At 39.3% G+C, this 19,018-nt stretch overlaps 1 protein-coding gene across 1 annotated transcript in view; it reads right to left on the bottom strand.

Annotated features, from left to right (window-relative positions):
* DOCK3 (dedicator of cytokinesis 3) overlaps positions 1 to 19,018 on the bottom strand; it is a 207,249-nt gene that overhangs the window by 53,950 nt on the left and 134,281 nt on the right. The window contains 8 exon segments of the mRNA XM_054387218.1: positions 5,008 to 5,089; positions 6,341 to 6,441; positions 6,535 to 6,618; positions 8,486 to 8,583; positions 9,207 to 9,378; positions 10,096 to 10,202; positions 10,664 to 10,826; positions 16,838 to 16,962. Coding sequence (XP_054243193.1) covers positions 5,008 to 5,089; positions 6,341 to 6,441; positions 6,535 to 6,618; positions 8,486 to 8,583; positions 9,207 to 9,378; positions 10,096 to 10,202; positions 10,664 to 10,826; positions 16,838 to 16,962 — 932 coding nt within the window.

Below are 19,018 nucleotides of genomic sequence, written 5' to 3'. Positions count from 1 at the left end.
AGTACCCATTTAAGTTACAGACAAATTCGAGTTACATAATTTGAGGAATAGCTTGGTGAGAGACTTGTGATTTTCTCATGACTTGGCACAATGCCTCTAAGTTCCTGAAGAAGCTATTCTGATGCTTTTTTTCCATTTTTAGTTTAATTACTTAACTAATCTAGATTAAGGGAAGTGGACTGTTAGCGGAACAGAAGAAGGGTTAACCTGGAAAAAGGAGAGTCTACTTTTCAATATGACAGAACAGCAAGGTGCACCTTTATTTCTGGCAGCTACATGTGCAAACAGAAATCAATGCAGATGCAGAAAGTGAAGATGACAGAGTGGCGTGTGAAGCCCTCCGGCAGCACATAGCAGTAGCAAGCAGCAGCACTGGGATGTCTTTTTGCTTCCAGTTGTGGTAATTTAAAGTGTCTTTCTTTTAGCATCACATATGAAACTTAGAGAGCACCCAGCAGAGGGAGAATAACCTGCACAGAAGATGTCACTGAACACTGTTACACAATGTGTGATAGATGCTGCAGTCCTGAAATACTGTGAATTGCATCTTTTTGTAGTAGAATGGTAACTTGCTCGATTACACATCTAGATTAAGTCTGAATTTGCAACCTAACCATCTTTAACTGAAATGCTGTAAATTTCATTATTCAGAACTCCATTTTTTTTTGGCAGCAGTGTGATGAAGAGAAATACATTATTTGTCTGCAGCCTTTAACAAGCTTACCAACACATCACAGCCACACTCAGAGCAATGCAGTATTCCACACAGCAGCAAGGCCTTTTGGATCATTTAGTGTGCAAAACTGTCAGTGCTGGAATGTACAAAATGCCAGTGACATTGAGACTTCACTCCTTCTTTAGTGCTTAACATGATACACCCTTAAAGCATGATACACAGTTTGATGATACCCTCAAAATTCAGCACAGAAAACAAAAAGGCTGAAGCTTCAGCAGTCATGGTCTCTACAGAAATATTCCACTGTATCTGCTGGGAAATATTCTTGCTTCACTGCTAGGAAACTGGAAGTTAATTCAAATACACATTTTGCTCTCATCAGGTATTTTTGCATCCAATAAGACAGCCCTCATAGAACCACCGCAGTATCTGCATGAATATGCAATGTTATATTGTAAGCTTTACACTGGTACAGTACATTGTTTATACTTCTGTACTAAAACATCTCCCAGTGAAGCTTCCTTATTCCAAAGCACGTAATCAGGAAATAACACTTTGTATTTCTGGACAGTTTCCAGGCTAAGGCCAATTGGTTGACAAGAGTCAGCTCTTTAGGGCTGGCATCTCTGCTGCTAACACAACATATGGCAAGTCAAGTGCTCGTAGAAGCTGTTTTATAGGTTTGCTATAGACAATCATAACTCTAACCTGAAAGCCTATAACTTTAATGTGAAGATTATGTTTTGCAATGAATCAGAGCATTGATGTAGGAAATTCTGTGTGAAGTGAAATGGCAAGCCTTCAGAAACACTCCACAGCCTCACCACAGGCAACCCAAACTGTTGCCTAGAATGACCCCACAAAGGCAGTCAACTGAAGAGCTCAGCGTGGCTGAGATGGTAAAAACACAAACCAAGTCTTGTTAGCACAAGTTAGCAATTGAACCAACTGACTCATACGAGTCACAAAATCAGATTTGATGCACATATTTGCCCAAAGGGACAGAAGGGCACTGAAAGAAAATTCAAGCTTCCTATTATATTTGACACAATATAAGAAAATCAGTCTAAAATTAGAACAAGTTTCTTAAAAACACAGTTTGTATCCATGTGCACACAAGAGGCGAGCACACACCACTTGCCTGTGACCAGCAACTTAAAGACTTCACCACACGAAAAACTTTAATGGACAAACAGCATCATAACTTTATTGCCTCTCAACTAAGCAGTCCTTAAGTTCTACCAGTGGTGCTTCAGGAGAGACAAGGAGTAAGAAATGTGCCTATAGACAACAACTCTCACTCAGTAATGAGTAACCCTCCTTTCCTCTCTGAGTGACTGTCCATGTGCATGTTAGCTCTATGAATACGGAACAGTACATCTCAACTTGCACAGATTGCCTGGTGGTTGGTTGCAATGTCCCAGGAGAATTAAAACCAGAAGACCACTATGACAAAAGCAGCATCAGTTAGAAGCTTCTATAATAACACAGGTTAAAAAGTGGATAAATATCTGTGGCTATTCTGCAGCTCTAATGGATAAAGATAGTCTTCAGAGACAGTAGTGTCACTTGAGCCTTCAGGGATTATGCTCAGACAACATTTGATGCTTTACTGTAGCACATGAATGCAGTGGAGAGTCTTGTGGACAGTACAGCAGCGTATCTAGACTTACCTGCTGTAGAGATGAAGAGACTGTTTAATGAAAATGAAAGGCAAAACATACCTGATGTTCAGAGTATGAACAGATGAATCAACCATGAACAGAGAGCTGCTTTAAGAAAAAACACAGATTAATTCCCTAACTCAAAAAATCCAAGGATTACTTTAGGAAAGAATGTGGAATATGTAGAATGGGCAACCTTATGATAAGGACAGTGTATGTAAAGAGGATTAGCTTTGAAGGTCTAAATCTCTTTCACAGTTCTAACCCAAGTGAATGAAAGCCATTTTCAGTAATCTCTGAATGTCCACTTCACAATTCAGAAGCAGCTGTCAAATTTCTTCTGTCCATGTGTTTTTTTTTCAGAGAACAGCATACTTGCTTCAAGTACAAGTAGTATTTACCACACAGTTTTAAGAAAAAGAAGTGCAAAGGTTCAAGTTTTAAGAAATAGAATTGCAAAGGTTTAAGGGAAGGTACCAAATTGAATTTTGTGAGAGCAGATGAAAGACCTAGGGCAAAGTTTAAGGCATCAGGAATAAAAGGAACAAGTCCCACAGAGAGACCACAGTGGAACAACTATAATTACATCAGCAACTTTCTGGTATTCTTAGAAAAAGTGAGACTGCAGAAAATGTAAATCACCAAATAGAGTAAATATTTCTGAATTAGGTAATTACTAAGTTCAGAGACAGACTGGTCTCAGAAGCAACAGACTGACCATTTCTTTTCTAAATTCTGGGTGAAACCAGCAGTTTGGAGGAGTCCCCAGACTCAAAAGGCCTGACTATCTTGATGGCTGGCATGGCTCAGAAAGCATGTTGAGGGTTGAGAAGAAGCCAACTGGTAAGGCTAACCCTTTCCATATCACTGATACATGTAAAGCCCCATAGTAATAGTATCCAGAACCCCTGTGATTCTGCCTCAGAACACCAATATGAAGATGAAGATTGACTTTGTGAAGAAGCAAAGATCTTGCTTTTTTCAGTAGGTTCCTCAATATAAGCAAAAATCACCTGTAATTCTACTACTGGAAGGTAACCAAAGCTGAAGGGGTATCTCCTAGAGACACTTCCTAAGTTTTATTATAACTAGTAGTCAGTAAAACCGTGTGGAGCCAAACATGGACACTTACGGAATCTCTGGGGAGGCGCAGGGACAGGGAGCTGTGCCTGGATGCAGCTTCAGCGAAGCTTGTTACGAAGCATAATAAAGGATGATACTACTGTGTTCTAGCAAGGGTAGACACATCCTTTTGGCTACAGTTCCCCCATGTTTCACAGATGTATTTAAGGGCTGTCTTGAGGGAGGTAAGCAATTCTACAAACAGTGTAGGACGCTGATTGCTAATGGCAAGACTGATAATTAGAATCCTATGAGAGGTCTGCAACCTGCATATCCATCATGAATTTACAAGGGCAGTCAAGAGCCAAGAGTGCAGAGATAGCTCAACACTTGCTTTAGGGTACTAAGTGTAACAGCTGATTCAGAGATGGAGTGGAGAGCTACCCTGCTTTCTCAGCTGAAGAACTATTAACGCAAGGAAGGCAGTGAAGACATTCCAGACCACAGAAATCCCCAACAGCAGACTATAGCACCAATAATGACACTAGCAGTGTTAATGGGTTTGCTGCAAACTTGTGCCAAACATCAGAAATAAAACCTGGAAACAAAGAAGGAATTCAATCACTTCACAGCAATGGAAGAAGATAAAGACCTTATTTGGGCCTTCAAGATACATCTTCAAAGTCAGATGTCTGAGTAAGATGTGACAGCAGTGTCAGTGGTACAGGATGCACTGTTAGGTGTGCACAAACTCTGGGGGTAATTATAATTGCTGTGTTCGGAAAGGCTTGGGAACTAAAGAGTTGTTTGAGAAGGAAGAAAACCTTCTCAAGTCATTCCAGGTAGAGATATCTCATTTCTTAATTGCAATAATTTGTTTGTAATTAAAAAAAAAAAAAAAGTATATGGATGAAATCAGAAGGATTGAAAAAGTGGGTAATGGGGTAATTTCTTGGGAACGACAACTTTGTTCCACTTTTACTATTCCCTATGAACCTATAGTTGAAAAGTAATACAAAGAAGAAGTTTGTAAGTATCTCAATATCTAGCAAGACAAAGTAAACAATGGTATAGTGCCCCTGTAAGTATCAGGATATGATCTTAACAGATGTTGGAAGCTAGTTGGTGGTGGCGATGCCAAAACACCCAAATGGAACAAGGATTCTCGAAACAAAAATTACTTCCTCAAGATTCTGACTAAAGGAGGCAAAACAAAGGACAAAAATATCACACAAAGAAACAGCCATAACAAAATCTGAAATGTATACCAAGACACAAGCAGAAATATATTTACAAGGAACAATCTGTGATTTTTTTTCTCCCCCCAAATGGTCACCACAAATTGAAGAAGTTTATGTATGTGGGCTCCAAGATGCTTCATCTACTTGTGCTGACATAAAAAGGTGAGAAAGTGCTAATCTCAAAAAGACTTTTCTGCACAAGGGTGAATCTCCTCCTAAAACTAAAATTTTGGCAAAATATTAAAAAAAAAAAGTCCTGGTTAACCAAGTAAGTTGTCAGAGCCAGACTCCCCTTGATGTGATTTGCAGCTCCCCAGCCCTTCTGTACTCACGGAAGGAGCAGACACTTTCACTGAATACATACTCTCATCGCCTCCTGGATGTGGTCCTGGCGTACAAGCTCAGCTGAACGGTCCATGTACCACTTCAGACATCGGATCAGTTCTCTGGATACAACAAACACAACCTTCAGCACCGTTCTAAAACTAGTCAGCCACCAAAATGTTTGGTTTAGGGAGCAATCTAAACAGTCTCCTTTCACTCCATTTCAGCGGTCAGCCATAGCTGCCCTAGCTACTGAACTGACGTAACATATACCCTTAAGTTCCAAAGCCAGAAAAGAATTTTTTTCTTGTAATTGACTTAGGGCATGGAGAACACTAAGAGAACATCAAAAAGATGTTATTAAAGAGACAGCTTTGATAATGACATGCAATATAGTTGGAAGATCAAAACATGCTTTTTTTTTTCTTTGTTTGTTTAATGAGAAATCCGGGCTGTCCTCTTAACAAGTAAGTTTTTTAGAAACTAGGATCACAAATAATATACAGGCATTTATTTTTCCTAAGTACACAAAACCATTTGGACTAACTGAAGAAGCTGTATTAAAAACATGTTTTAGTTCAGACATCAGACTACCAAAAATCATTCCTTTTTTCTGTAAGAGGTGATAATCAACAGAAGAGAGAACACCTTTATTCTCTGAACATGACTATTCCATCCAGTGTTGTATAGTAGCTACAGTTTTCATCTGTATGAAAACTGTATGTAAACGACACTGATATGTGAATGGCTTAAAGCAATCAAACCCCAAGTGTAAGCTGTTTTTAATAGTTTACTGTGGCCAGAATAAGCTCAAATATACCAGAAAAATGGTCTAAAAGAAAGGAAAAACACCATCCTGAACATTACTGCCTTCCAAAACTTCAGAATGGTAGAAAATAAGGCAGAATCTTCAAAGTGACAGTGAAAATTAAGTTTCTGATCTCCCGAAATTATACATTTACTGTAACCAAACAGGGAACACCTGTCTGCTTTGCAAGAGGAAATAACAGGTAGCTCTATAAGCTTTCAGGCACGTCTTATATCCCAATACCCTTCAGACAAGAAACTTATATGCTCTTGGTAGCTCATTAGTACAGACTGACAATGAGCTGCTGCTGTATGACCGGATCTCTTCAGTTGAAACTCAAGAAATTAAGATTTGCCAGTTTAGAAAGTCAAGACAAATTACAAAGTCTGCTCATTCTGAGACACAGGTGACCCTCAGCAGCTTTTCTCTATATAACTGTGCTGGAAAACTTTCATCTGAGTAGTTGTACTCTTGAAAACCACATGAAGGCTGTGATTCTGATGGTGACATCACTCAAATGTTTGCTAACACCATCTCTTGAAGTGATGGGAAAACAAAAACCTACTTGTAAGCCAGTGCTCCTGCAAAGTGCTTCTGAATGTAAGTGTCCATCACCGGTCGAAAATGGAAATACTTGCTGTCTCGCAGCAGATTGATGATGAATACCTGTGGGAGATTAAAGAGGTGAACCCAGACTGAAGGAAATTGCCCACTGTTGCTAGGTTTCTGTAAACAAGTTGCACAAGACAAGCAGCTTACCAAAGACTGGAAGACCAGCAGACCATACTTTTCTGTGTTGTCATCCAAAACTACAAACAGTGTGTCGAGAATATCTTGTAAGAACTAAAATGACAAGGGAAAAAAAAGCAAATCATACCAAATTCAGTTGTATTCAGGTTCTTCCCCCCCTGCTTTTATTATTTCATACATGTGGATCTCTTTGTGAAACACTTGCCAAGGACAAACCACTTCAAGTTCATCCATATGATCTGACATTTCCTTCGGTTTTTTTTGACTAAGAAGAATTTGTCTCTTTAGAGGGAGTATTTCTAAACAAAAGTGTCAGCAAAACAAAAAATAAGAGACATGTACTCTTTGCCTGACTTGTAAATATAGCTGAATGTTCCTTTCACTGCAAGCTGTCTTGAAGTGCTGCCTAACAACAGTGGCGAATCAACTTACTTTCATTCTCCTACCATTTGAGTGTACCAGATTCTGTTCATCATGAAGTTTCAGACTTGGAAGCACATTAACTGGTGCTCTGAATTATGTTTAGTACTGAAAACTTCTGCTACGTGACAGAAAGTAGAGCTTTTATAACGGGAATTAATTGGGTCAAGTTACACACTGCCAATTGTTTCTTCCATCCGTAACACTGCGGCTTGCTGAATGCTGACAATTCGGTGATTTTCTTTACTGAAAGTACAGCCCTCAGAAAAGATGACTGAAGAAGAATGCTGAAGATCAAGCCAATTGCACATTCTCTCATGACTTTTTAATCTATTCTAATGAAATTTCTGACGTGGAAAACAAGAAATAAATATAACAGTTTATGACGCCTCTGAAAGGATAAAATTTATTTTTTTTTCTGACTCATTGCATTCTGTTCTTTGTATCCCGATGCCAAATGGCATCTCTTTTAAGGAGGGAATCAATTAAATTATCCTCCTGTGGGATAATTTAATCCATATTTTGGTGATTTTTCTTTATAAAAAAAAGATACTTGTACTGCCCTGCAAGTGAAGTGCACATCAAGTGACATTCTTGAAGAATCCAAATAAAAATTCTGTTGCTGTTATGAAGTTACCATGAAGATTAACATTCAAATGAGTTAGCAAGGTAGCTTTATTATAAACTACTAATTAAGTGGCAGGATTTCTCTTCAGCTTCCTTTTTGGTTGTTTGCCATTACAAATTATCTCCTTTTATTTCTAGCCTTATAGAAATAAATTCTAAGGAGAGTTCTAAGCACACCTAAAATTAGCAGAGGGATACCTGGAATGCACTTTTTAATTTTTTTGTTGGGATCAAATGCATTTTGAAATTCCTCTGACATTAGAAAGTTTGGGTCACACAAAGGATTTGCGTGTAGAGCAACAGTGGCTATAAAATGTAAAAATAGTATCAGACAGGAGCTAGATTGCTGATAGATTAGACATAATAGAGAGCAACTGGTGCTCTAGACAACAGCTCCTCTTCATCATGTCAGGACAGGAAAATGTGTCTGCAAGACAGTTTACTGGCTGCTGAGCCAAAGTGAACTTTCAAGTTTTACCTTTCCTTCTATACACAGACATTTGAAATGTGCAAAATAGCAAAACAGATCAACTCCACTAGCTGTTTGAAAAGGCCAAGTTTTCCCAGTCAGCTCTGTTCTCTTCACTCTAGAAATAACCACCCACCATGCAATTTCACAGTGTCCTGTCTGAAACGCTGCTGGAACAGCCGAGTCCACACAGAACACCACCACTGGCTATGTCTGCAGCAGCCAGCAGTATGGCTCAACAGGAGCAGGTCTGCAGGGGGGAACCATTGGTGCTGAGGACCTGACACACAGCAGCACATGTGCTTGAGCTCTATTTTGATCCCAAGGACTGACTATCCATTAATTTTGGAAGTGTACCTTCCTGTTCAGTTTTATGTCAGCAGGTCTGACCTCATTTGCTACACACTCACAGATACATCCAAACACTGTCACTTCATGCAGTACCTTAACAATTTCCTCGCCACTGACATGTCTCAGTCTTCCTAGAATATCCATCACGCGATCTGGGTAAGCTTTCCATTTCAGGAGGGCGAGCAAATCCACTGCAGAACAGTGAGACAAAGAGCTAGAATCCACAGGTAGAGGGAAGAACAGCAGCCCCAGCCCCACCAGTGGTTATTACATGTTGCACTTCTGCTCTTGCTGCAGTTCACAGGGAAGAATGAAATAAAGAAGGGAAATACAGAGCAAGTCCAATACTAGTAAGAGAAATGAATAGAGGAAGGAAAAAGCACTGTAAAAAGAGTGAAAACTGCATTTCCCTCTATGTGCCTTGACACTGCATTGTGGACAATCCACCTTTCCCCCCCCCCATGTCGCAGGGGTGATGCTGTAACAAACTTCTGAGTAGAAGTGTTAACACTGAAATTTTTTGTCCTTCAGTCACTTAAAAAAAATGAACTTTGCCTTAACATATCACCCCTCTCTTGCATTTAGAGCAAAATATGTGGGATTTCTTTGCCATCTGTCAATACTCTTATTTCCTCAAAACCCCCAGTTTCTGCTTATTCCAATAGTGTTAGTTAAAAGAAAAAAGAGCATACATGTAATGAAATTGTAAGAAGGATTACTTGAGTCAAATGAGCAGAGCACAAGCATACCCATTTTGTCTTTCTTTATGATAATTCCTCTTGCTTTGGGCAACTTTGAAGGACCAGCCACTTACCATTCTGGGTCAGTTTGGTAGAAGAAAGCTGCGTGGAGACTGAAAAGGTCTCTTTGGTGCTGCGCTGGAAAATGAGGCTGGAAGGGATGTTGGGGCAGCCGTTGTAGTCCTCTTTGCAGCAAGGCAGCCCCAGGTACAGCGCGTGATTGTTAAATGTGCTGTTCTCATCACACTGCAGGAACAGGACAAGAAATGGAGCTGCACCTCATCTTTCTCATTCCACACACTCACACCCTGACAGCAATGGCTTCACAGTATTCTGATTGAGTGAGCACAAGATCACTTTTGGGTGCCCAAGATCACTTCTAAGAGAAAACTCCACTTATCGCCTTCAAGGTCTGTACCTACACCAAACAGACCCAGCTCTACAAAATGTGGTCTCCTGAACAATGACTCTTTAGATCTTATCACCGTCTTCCAACTATCTGACACTCATACTGAAGAAAGTAACCAAGGTATATCAGCAGGAATTAGAAAACCCTGAACAAATCTCCAATTTGATTGCTGCAGGGTTGGCCAAGCTGTAGCAGTGAAACATGATGCATTTGAAGCACAACATAATTTCATCACACAAAGGTTTAGAGCAATGCCATATGCTGGTAAGAGTGATGAATGCTCATCAACACTGGCCTGCTTCAATTCAAAATGGGTAGTATTAACAATAGCTACATCATCATTGTCTGAAGGAGAAAGGTAGGCTGTACCTTGAGTGGAAAGCTGTATCCATATCCAGTCATGTGAGTTGGACTTTACAAAATTTTGAAACTACTATTAATTTGTTCCTCAGAGACTTCCAATGAGGAGGAAATAAAGACAATGTAATGATCACTACTTATTTAAGCTGAAGTAGAGATGAGTAGGTCAGAATTCTACAGAGAAGAATTGGTACCTTATAAACATAAAGCTCATGGATGTCATCTGACAAGGTAGTGCCATCATCTCTCATCAGTGGAGTGAATGCAAAACCAAAGAGCTTCTTTTCTCCCTTGTCTTTAGCTGTTGCAAGAGGGAGAAATAAGGAATCAGATCTGTGCATGTTCTTTCTGTCCATGTATTTCACAAGGTTGTTCATTAACCTCTCTGTGTGCCTAACAAAAAGTGGTCAGGTTACATAAGAAAGAACACAGACTATACTAAGTCTAATTCTATGCAAATGATCCACAAGCCTCAAAACAAACAAACATGCAAAATAGTTAAATATAATATATAAACACAGCCAAAGAAGAGCAAGGGAGAACATCTACGAAATGTTTTGCTCTGCACTGAACTGTTCACCATGTTCTTAATGTGCCGTTTCATAAATGAAGCAACCAGCTAAGGAGCAGTGTGCCTTCACTCCATTTTAGGTTGGCATCCCTTTCCTGCTTTCCACCCACCAGCCGCCTCACCCAAGTACAAACTGACAGTGGAAAGACCTCAGCTTTTTTGCATTTCTCTTGGTTATACTTTGTACTCACTGGAGCAATGTCTGAACTCAAACCGGAGGTGAGATCCACGGAACCTGTCTATAGGGATGGGCAACTTGATGATTTCCCCCCACCGAGGGCTGTTATTGTGGTAAAGGACAAAAGAGTGGTATGCACTCCTGCTTGGCTCTCCAGAGCCCAGGCTGATGCAGTCCTAGAACAAAAGAAAACACTTTCAGATGAGAAGACATCACATCACTATAGATGAGTCATTTTATTACATGGCAATAACCTTTATATAACTCATATCTTTCTGTAGACATAAAGGAAGAGTCAGAAGCAGAACTCAGGCACAATGAAATCTGAATTTTTTGAAGGGATCTTTAAACTGTATTTTGGGTCAAAGCATGAGCTCTGAGACCTAAGATCCTGGATGAGTTCCAGTATTCTTAGGTTATTATTTAAGCTAAGTTTTCTATGAAGAACATAATAGATACAATAAACACTTAAGTCCAAATATATAAAGATGAGTCAAAAATGTCCCCAAATAACCCAACAGGATCATCACTTGTAGCATTAACTTCTCAAAATATCATTGAATAAGATTTCTGCTTCACTATCTCAGTTCAGAATTATACCTGAATTTTTCAAGCTTTTAAAAGTGTGTGTCTTTTGAAACTACAACCATCCAGCCTCACTGAGTACCCCAGAAAATTCTGATTGAGTTACTCCATTAGTGGTAAAAGCAGAGAATTTCTATTGAATAGTCATCACTTAGAAATATAATGGGACTTCTCCATTTAAATATAAAAAGCTCAGAGACCTCAACCAATCTATGTATTTTCAAAATTCAAATGAAAAAAAACATGAATTCATATTTTCTTAGGAAATACAGAAATCCTTAGTCAGAACATGAGCAAAGGAACTTAGCAGAAACACTGAAGTCCTGAAACAGGGACAGTAAGAGGTGCTTTGTAATGAAGTCATGGAAGCACATTTTGTAATATAAGCACTAACTCATGTTCTAGATCCAGCACTTACAAAGTGATTCAAAGATACAACATCTTATAAAAACACAGAAAAAAACCAACAGCTTAGGGTTTCTTCATGTTAAGCATCTTTAAGGATAATGAGTGCAGGAAGAAGCCAGTGCTAGGCAGAGCCAGGAAGACACACACAATGTAAAATCCTGACATAGAAACGCCCTACATGGAATAGCATCGTGACAAGAACAACTACCAGCCATTTCCCCAAGGCACCTTTAAATTCTAACCCAAAAAACACTTACAATGTTGATTTGATTTTTTTTTCATCTCTAACCAAGGCACTATCACAGCAAGCATTTTCCACAAACCAGAGCCAGCTAGTTTAGCCTGTGGGAATATTCTGGCCTTGAGACAGCCAATGATTTGTGAAGAAGCCCAAAAAGAAAGAAACGTTCTCTGGAGTTTGGGATTCAATGCAGGAACAGCCTCCCTGGACAGAGATTGATTGCAAAGGCTCTAGTCCAAACTGAGCCACTGCACCAAACACCCACAAAGCTCAGTCCCCTCAAGCGAGTCTTAATAACTACATGGTTTGTGCTACCACCTCAGCATAAAGGTTATTGTTTTAATGCAGCAACAAGAATTAACCGATGCAGACATTAACAGGTCGGAGTGAGAGCACTGAAAACCAGAACGCCTGCAATATCCTAGTCACATTTTGCAGTAAGACTAACTTGTTGGGCTCCAACACAGCAATTCCCAAACCCTATTCTGCATTAGGTTCCTAGGACAAAGTAAAATAATATTTGCATTTCTTCTGTAAAATACAGAAAGAATTCACCTTTCTATGTGAACTTTTTTTCTGTTGCCTCAAAAAATTACCTGCCTTGTCAGACAAATGGTCAGTCTTTGCTGTTTAATGCTATCAACTTTAAATAAATGAATAGGTGAAGTCTTTCCTTCTGCTTACTAACTTGGTTTCTATGAATTTATACCACAATGTATAGCTTGAGGAGGGAGCATTCTTTAATCTTTAATTGTGAATTATGATCTGCAAAATACAAACATGAAACTTGTCTCCATTCACTTAGTTGCCATGAGACCCAAATACGGAGGTGAATTGGAGGGCAGAGGCAAGTGAAGTTAAACTAGAAAAAGTATCAGGATATAATTTTACCATTTAAGGTATGCCTTGCAATTAACAAGATAGCCCTGCTACTGGAGCAGAAAGGAGAGTGAGTGAGAAATGCATCAAGGTTTTTTATTTTTTGGACTATAACAAAAGACATTGACAACTGAGTAAGAAAATTTGGGAAAGGAAATACACATTTTCACTTTGAACAGCACTGTATTCTGGGAATAATGTCACTGCTTCTAGGACTACTTCTTGATCAAGATCTACTCAACAACAATAGGGATTTGAGGCAGAGTATTCTCATTAACTCTATGTATGGGTCTACTACAGCCACCACAAAAGCACAATTCAGATTTGGATCATGCTGCTGGTCAGGAAATGTTCAGAGATTTTATTCTAATACAAGATGAAAATTTGGTGGCTATTTACTGTGTAACCAAGCACGCACTTTCTCACTTGGCAGTCTCAGCTTTGGAAAGGCCACAGGTCAGGACAGCAAAGGACATTTCCCTCACAAACAGTAGTGCTCTGAGGTCAGTGACTGAACTTTCAGTGTTCTGCCCATGCTATTTTAAGCTAGAAATGGAGTTTTTTATTAGCCTCTCTACTATATCTCCTAGAGAAGTTATTAAAGTGGTATCACAATTAAGGAAAATAAATAGAGGACAGAAACTAGCTACACTTAAGTGTGAAATCAACCTCATGTCATGCAAATGATCATTCAGGGGACAGGGAGCCCACACAAAGCAAGCACTGCACCAAGCCCTACCCAACAGATACCTTAACATTTACACTAAAAAGTTACAAGGCTTCTCCTGTTGCAGTCTTCAGTATGCTCTGTATACTATGCTGAGTGACTGAAATGAAAGTCCTGGACTAGCAGTCTCTTTATGGCTGCTTCACCTAGAAATGAAATATTCTCAGGTTTGGCTGAAACCAGTTCCCTCCTAATGAAAAATGGCAAGCTCAAGGTGTCCACCTCAGAGATAACATAAAGCAGACTGCTGCAGTGAAAACCAAATCATTTAGGATTTAAAACTGAATTATTTACAAAAAAAGTAACCCAGTATCCATTTAGTGGCCTACTAAATAACCCACCTTAATAAACCTGTGTTAAGATTTAGGCAAATGTGTACCTGGATATCCCAAAACTCATGCACAGGTGGGATGGTTAGAATAGGTAAGAGCTCCTCATTCTCAGAGCTTTTCACCTGAAGCATGGGAAGATTTTCAGCACAAACTTACAAAATCTACCTTCTGAAAGTTGAGATACATTGGAAATCTACAGTTGAAGGAGCTGAATTTTTATAATTTTCAGGGAATTTCTATAGATGTAAAGCAGCCACATTCAATTAATAGGGTCAATTATCCTCTGCTATGAGGACAGGCTGAGGGAGTTAGAGTTGTTCAGCCTAGAGAAGACTCCAGTGGGACCTTAGAGCTGCCTTCCAATACTTAAAGGGAACCTGCAGCAAGGCTGGAGAGGGACTTTTCATAATGGTGTCTAGTGACAGGACAAGGGGGAATGGTTTTAAGCTGAGAGAAGAGTAGGTTTGGACTGGATTTGAGGAAGAAGTTTTTTGAGTACCAGGGTGGTGAGTCTCTGGAATAGGCTGCCCAGGGAGGTTGTGGATGCTTCCCCCCTGGGGGTGTTCAAGGCCAAGCTGGATGAGGCCTTGAGCAGGCAAGTTTAGTTGAAAGATGTCCCTGCCCATGGCAACGAGGTTGGAGTAGATATCTCTATGGTCCCTTCCAACCTAAGCCATTTTGTGGCTCTGATTCTAATTGTCTTCCTCAAGGATGAGGAGGTTACCACTGAGTGGTAAGATAACCTTCTAAGCCAGATTCCAGATGGCTGTCTCATTTGCTTTAACTTTAGTAGATGAATTTGCAGAACTTTTAAATCCTGTAGAAACTCTGGCAGTGACAAAGAAGAGTTCCACTTGCAAACTGAGTTCTAGGAAGCTGCTGCTACTCTTATGTGCATGCGATTATTGCTTCAAACTGTCATTTAGTCCTTTCAAACTATGCCTCTATATTCTGTTTTATACATTGTTTTGCTAGTTCTGTTCTGCAGTTAAGAGAGAATGCAAATGAAGCAGTGAGGACAAGTTCAAATTAAAGGCAAGAAGAGTTCAACTTCTACTGTCCTTGATGACCTTTTTTACTTACTTTTCTATTGTAGCTTATACATTTGAGTATTTTCTATGTAGAAAAATTCTACTGTCTGTATGTTTGAAATAGAACAGATCTGAGGCATCATTAGATGTCAGGAGCCAAAGATCTCCCTGACATGAATAAAGAATCTGTTGCTTTGACTACAACAATACAGAGAAGCAATAACACAAAAACTGGTATATTGTCCTTTAGATACATCATTTAAATGTAAAGAATCAAAAAAATTTCTCTGTAAAGTCTCTCCTTCATGACAAATGCTCACCTGAATTTCTTCTAATCAGACTGATAACCTTTCACTCATTTTTGTTTGTACCATTTCTGTTCCACTAACTCAGGCAAAGCCCTGAACTACTGTTAGAGCAGTAACAGCAGGCAAGAGTAAGAAGCAGCATCTTTGAGTGGCCGTTTCAACCAAAACCACACAAGACCAATAATGTCTAGAAATTGTATGGTTTTTATATTTGATCATTAGCTATCCTTACATATGTTTTAGCATTTGACAATGCTGATACTGCAGTTTGGAGAGCAAAGACCTATGCTGGTCTTTGGCAGGGCTGTGAAATACAGTGATGATTAAAAATACGCCACTCAACTGGAAAAGTCCTTCTGATGCAATTAAACAAAAGGGTTGTGATCTCTCTGCAACAGCTATGAGCACAAACCAGGTCCTACATGGGATATCCTCTACTGTTAACAAAATCACAAACAATGGTAGAAACAAAGGAGTTCTCCATGCAATGAAAAAAAACCCTGACTGTGACAATGAGTTTGGCAGAAAAGAACTCTGGTGTTTAGATTCTTCTACAATAGTGGCTTCAAAGGTGGAGGTAAACAAAAGATTGAGGGAAAATTTAATGAATCCATTTTAAAGCAGCCATTTGTGATGCATGTTTATGTCAAAACACTTTCTGTTTACCTCTACCCTCACACCTACCACCCCACACAAAGCTGACTTATATATCTTCTTTTCTTCAACAATACTAAAAGCAAGAACAGAGGAAGAAAGAAACATTTATCACCACCATCCACAGCTGGAATGGAGCCATCCTAGGGTGAAAGCCAAGATCTTGGAAACAAGGCTCCTCCAATTTATTTTCCAAAACTACATACAGTGCTGTAACTGCAACAACCCTGATTTAAAAGTCTTTCTTGCATTCACATTTCCTCATGTTGTCACATACATATAATTTTAGATATTTGTCATATACTCTTCAGTTCTGACTACAGTTGCTCTAAATTTTCTTTTCACTATAGCCACTGACATTAGTTTGAAATTACCTAAGCTTTTCAGTCTCCTATGGAGACAAAGAGTTGGGGCTACTCAGTCTGGAGAAGAGAAGGCTCTGAGGAGACCTTATTGTGGCCTTCCAGTATCTTAAGGAGGCTTACAAGAAAGCTGGAGAGGGACTTTTTAGGGTGCCAGGCAGTGATAGGAATAGAGGGAATGGAGCAAAAATAGAAATGGGTAGGTTCAGATTGGATGTTAGGAAAAAAATTCTTCCCCATGAGGGTGGTGAGACGCTGGAACAGGTTGTCCAGGGACGTGGTAGAAGTCTCATCCCTGGAGGCTTTCAAGGTCAGGCTGAATGTAGCTCTGAGCAACTTGATCTAGTGTGAGGTGTCCCTGCCCATGGCACGCGGGTTGAAACCAGATGATACTTGAGGTCCCTTCCAACCCCAACAATTCTACAACTCCATGATTCTCCAAGTCTCCTACTCCTATACAAGGGAAATGCTCCAGATTCAGATTTGGACCACTTCCTTCACCATAACATACAGTTTTAAAACTGGGGGGGGGGAAGTAAAAAAAAAAAAGTGAAGAGCCAGTTTTATTTTAGCATTTTCCTTGCATCAGAGCCAACAGAACATGTCCACAGAGCAAACAGATGGCACCTGAAGCTCCCAGAAAAAACCCAAAGCACTTACCTTCAAGATTTCTCCATCTGCATAGAGCACATACATGGTGACTTCAATGTTCTTCTGCACACTCTTCCCACCTCTTTCAAAGTCTCCCTTTTCTAATGTCAGGTATAAGTCATTGCGTATGTCACCTACAGCAAAAGATCAGAGCCACACAGTTGAATTCAACACGGAAGCCTCGGTGCCTGTGTGCAACGCACTTCCATTCCACAAATCATTTTCTGTGTTCTGCAAGACTATGGCTGATGCCCAAATCATTCCAAGCAGCAAGTTAATTGTTAATAAGGATGAACATTTTAATATCAGTGCATAAAATCAGACCATTGTTAGTAATGCCTTTATTAAATGTGAACTCAGAATCAATTCTTGCTTTTATTGTGTTAGCAGGGAAGGGAAAAAAACTCTTCTACTATTTTGTCTAGCTGGTTGATTCCAAAGTACCAGGTTATCCCTGAGAAAGGATCATTGACATCAGGTTTCCCACTGCCAATATATTTTAAGTAGAATAACTATTTTTGTGATGGTCAACAGAAACTTCTATTCAGGTAGCTCTTCAACTGTTTCCTGTATTTTCAGGATTTCTTTTTATCACAACAACAACATAAAAGCAGCCTCTCTGGAAACCTGGTTGCAATTCAGCTCAGACGGATTAAGAAGGAATTATATTTTGTGTCTGTGCTAGATTCCTGGCCAGCCTTTGGTATCCCTATGCATGAAAATAAGAGAGGGCAGCATGGAATCCTGCCAGTTTCTCACTGCCTCATTTTCAAGAGCTTTCAGAGCAAATGATTATATTCAGAAATACAAAGGTTAGCATTTATCTCAGCATCTTCTTGTCCTAAATTTGACAGGTTCTAGCTCACTTTTTAAAAATTTATTTAAAGATTTCTGATTTGGGAAACTCTTGCCTTCACAGCTAATGCCATCCATTCTAATGCAAGCACTAAAAGGATAGCAGGTAGCACCTGCTAATCTGTACAATTCACTTACTGTCACTATTTCATTATGGCTCACTTATCACTTCTTTTTATTTACCTGCAGTAAAGCAAAGATACTAAAGGACAATATATAACAATACCAAAATGCAAACCCTTTTAAGGCAAAGTACTCTGTTAAGGAGCCTCAACAGATTAAATAATGAAGTAATGGAATGGTTCTCCAGCAAAGCAGAGGCTCCTTGAATGCCTGATTTCTTCCACCCCAATACTCAGAGAAGCTGATGCAGTTAAATCTGTTTCTTAATCAGAAGCACAATGAAATAGGCAGCATTTCCTTTGAGGCAGTGAGGGATATCTTTTTGCATCTGTCAAAGAAGCACTTTCAATTCTTCTTGAAGGCTGTAACCCTAAGAATTTGTTCCTTAATCTACTGTATGGACAAACAATAGAAGCTTTCACTCCTGCTTTACTTTCATTTTTATTTCTGGAGATAAGTACAACTTTTAAAGCACGGAAAATAGAGATCTGTAGCTGACATTCAGTGCTTTCTGCTATGAGCTCTCTGTGAATGGGATTCTGTATGCAAAACGTTCTCCTTTTCCATCATCTCACTCTCACTGTGGATTCACACAGAGCTGACTGCTTGAAACACCTCACAGTTAGTGGTCTGACAATGCTGTGGTTCATTAATGGGAAAGAGATGACAGCAAGAGGCTGGCAAAAGACTCAAATATTTGATCTCTTTTTTTCTCATCAAAGAATCGTCATCAAATGCAACACTCTGTGGTCCAAAACAACAGAAAAAATAATTTTGCTGTTCAAAATGAAACTAAGCTACCCACATGTTGACTATAGGAATATGAAGAAATGCAAAGCTCTTCATAAAAGATAATTTAAGTTGGGACTTTTGTTTTGAAAATTCTCCTGCTTCACCAACTCTGTCCTTTTTTCTTATAACTCTCCACAATGAGGAAAAACATTTCAAATTCTATGCTGCAATTCTTAACAGAAATTAATTGCACTCTCTATAATTAGCATTTTGGAGCTTCCTATTTATGACCTCTTTTCTGGAAGACAATCTGGCTCCACAAAGTCCAATGTCAGACTGCAAATCATTTTCCAGCCTAAATTAAAGGCATCTTTCAGTTATATATAGCATCTTATCTTCCACTAAGCTTAACAGGAGGGATATTACTGCACTAATTAAAAAAAAAAAAAAAGCCTTTGGGGTGGGGGGGTAGAGGAATCT

The sequence above is a fragment of the Indicator indicator genome, chromosome 15 (assembly GCF_027791375.1).
Source record: "Indicator indicator isolate 239-I01 chromosome 15, UM_Iind_1.1, whole genome shotgun sequence".
Lineage (NCBI taxonomy): Eukaryota > Metazoa > Chordata > Aves > Piciformes > Indicatoridae > Indicator > Indicator indicator.
The sequence above is the reverse complement of the archived record's forward strand: the minus strand, read 5'-3'. Positions and strand labels throughout refer to the sequence as shown.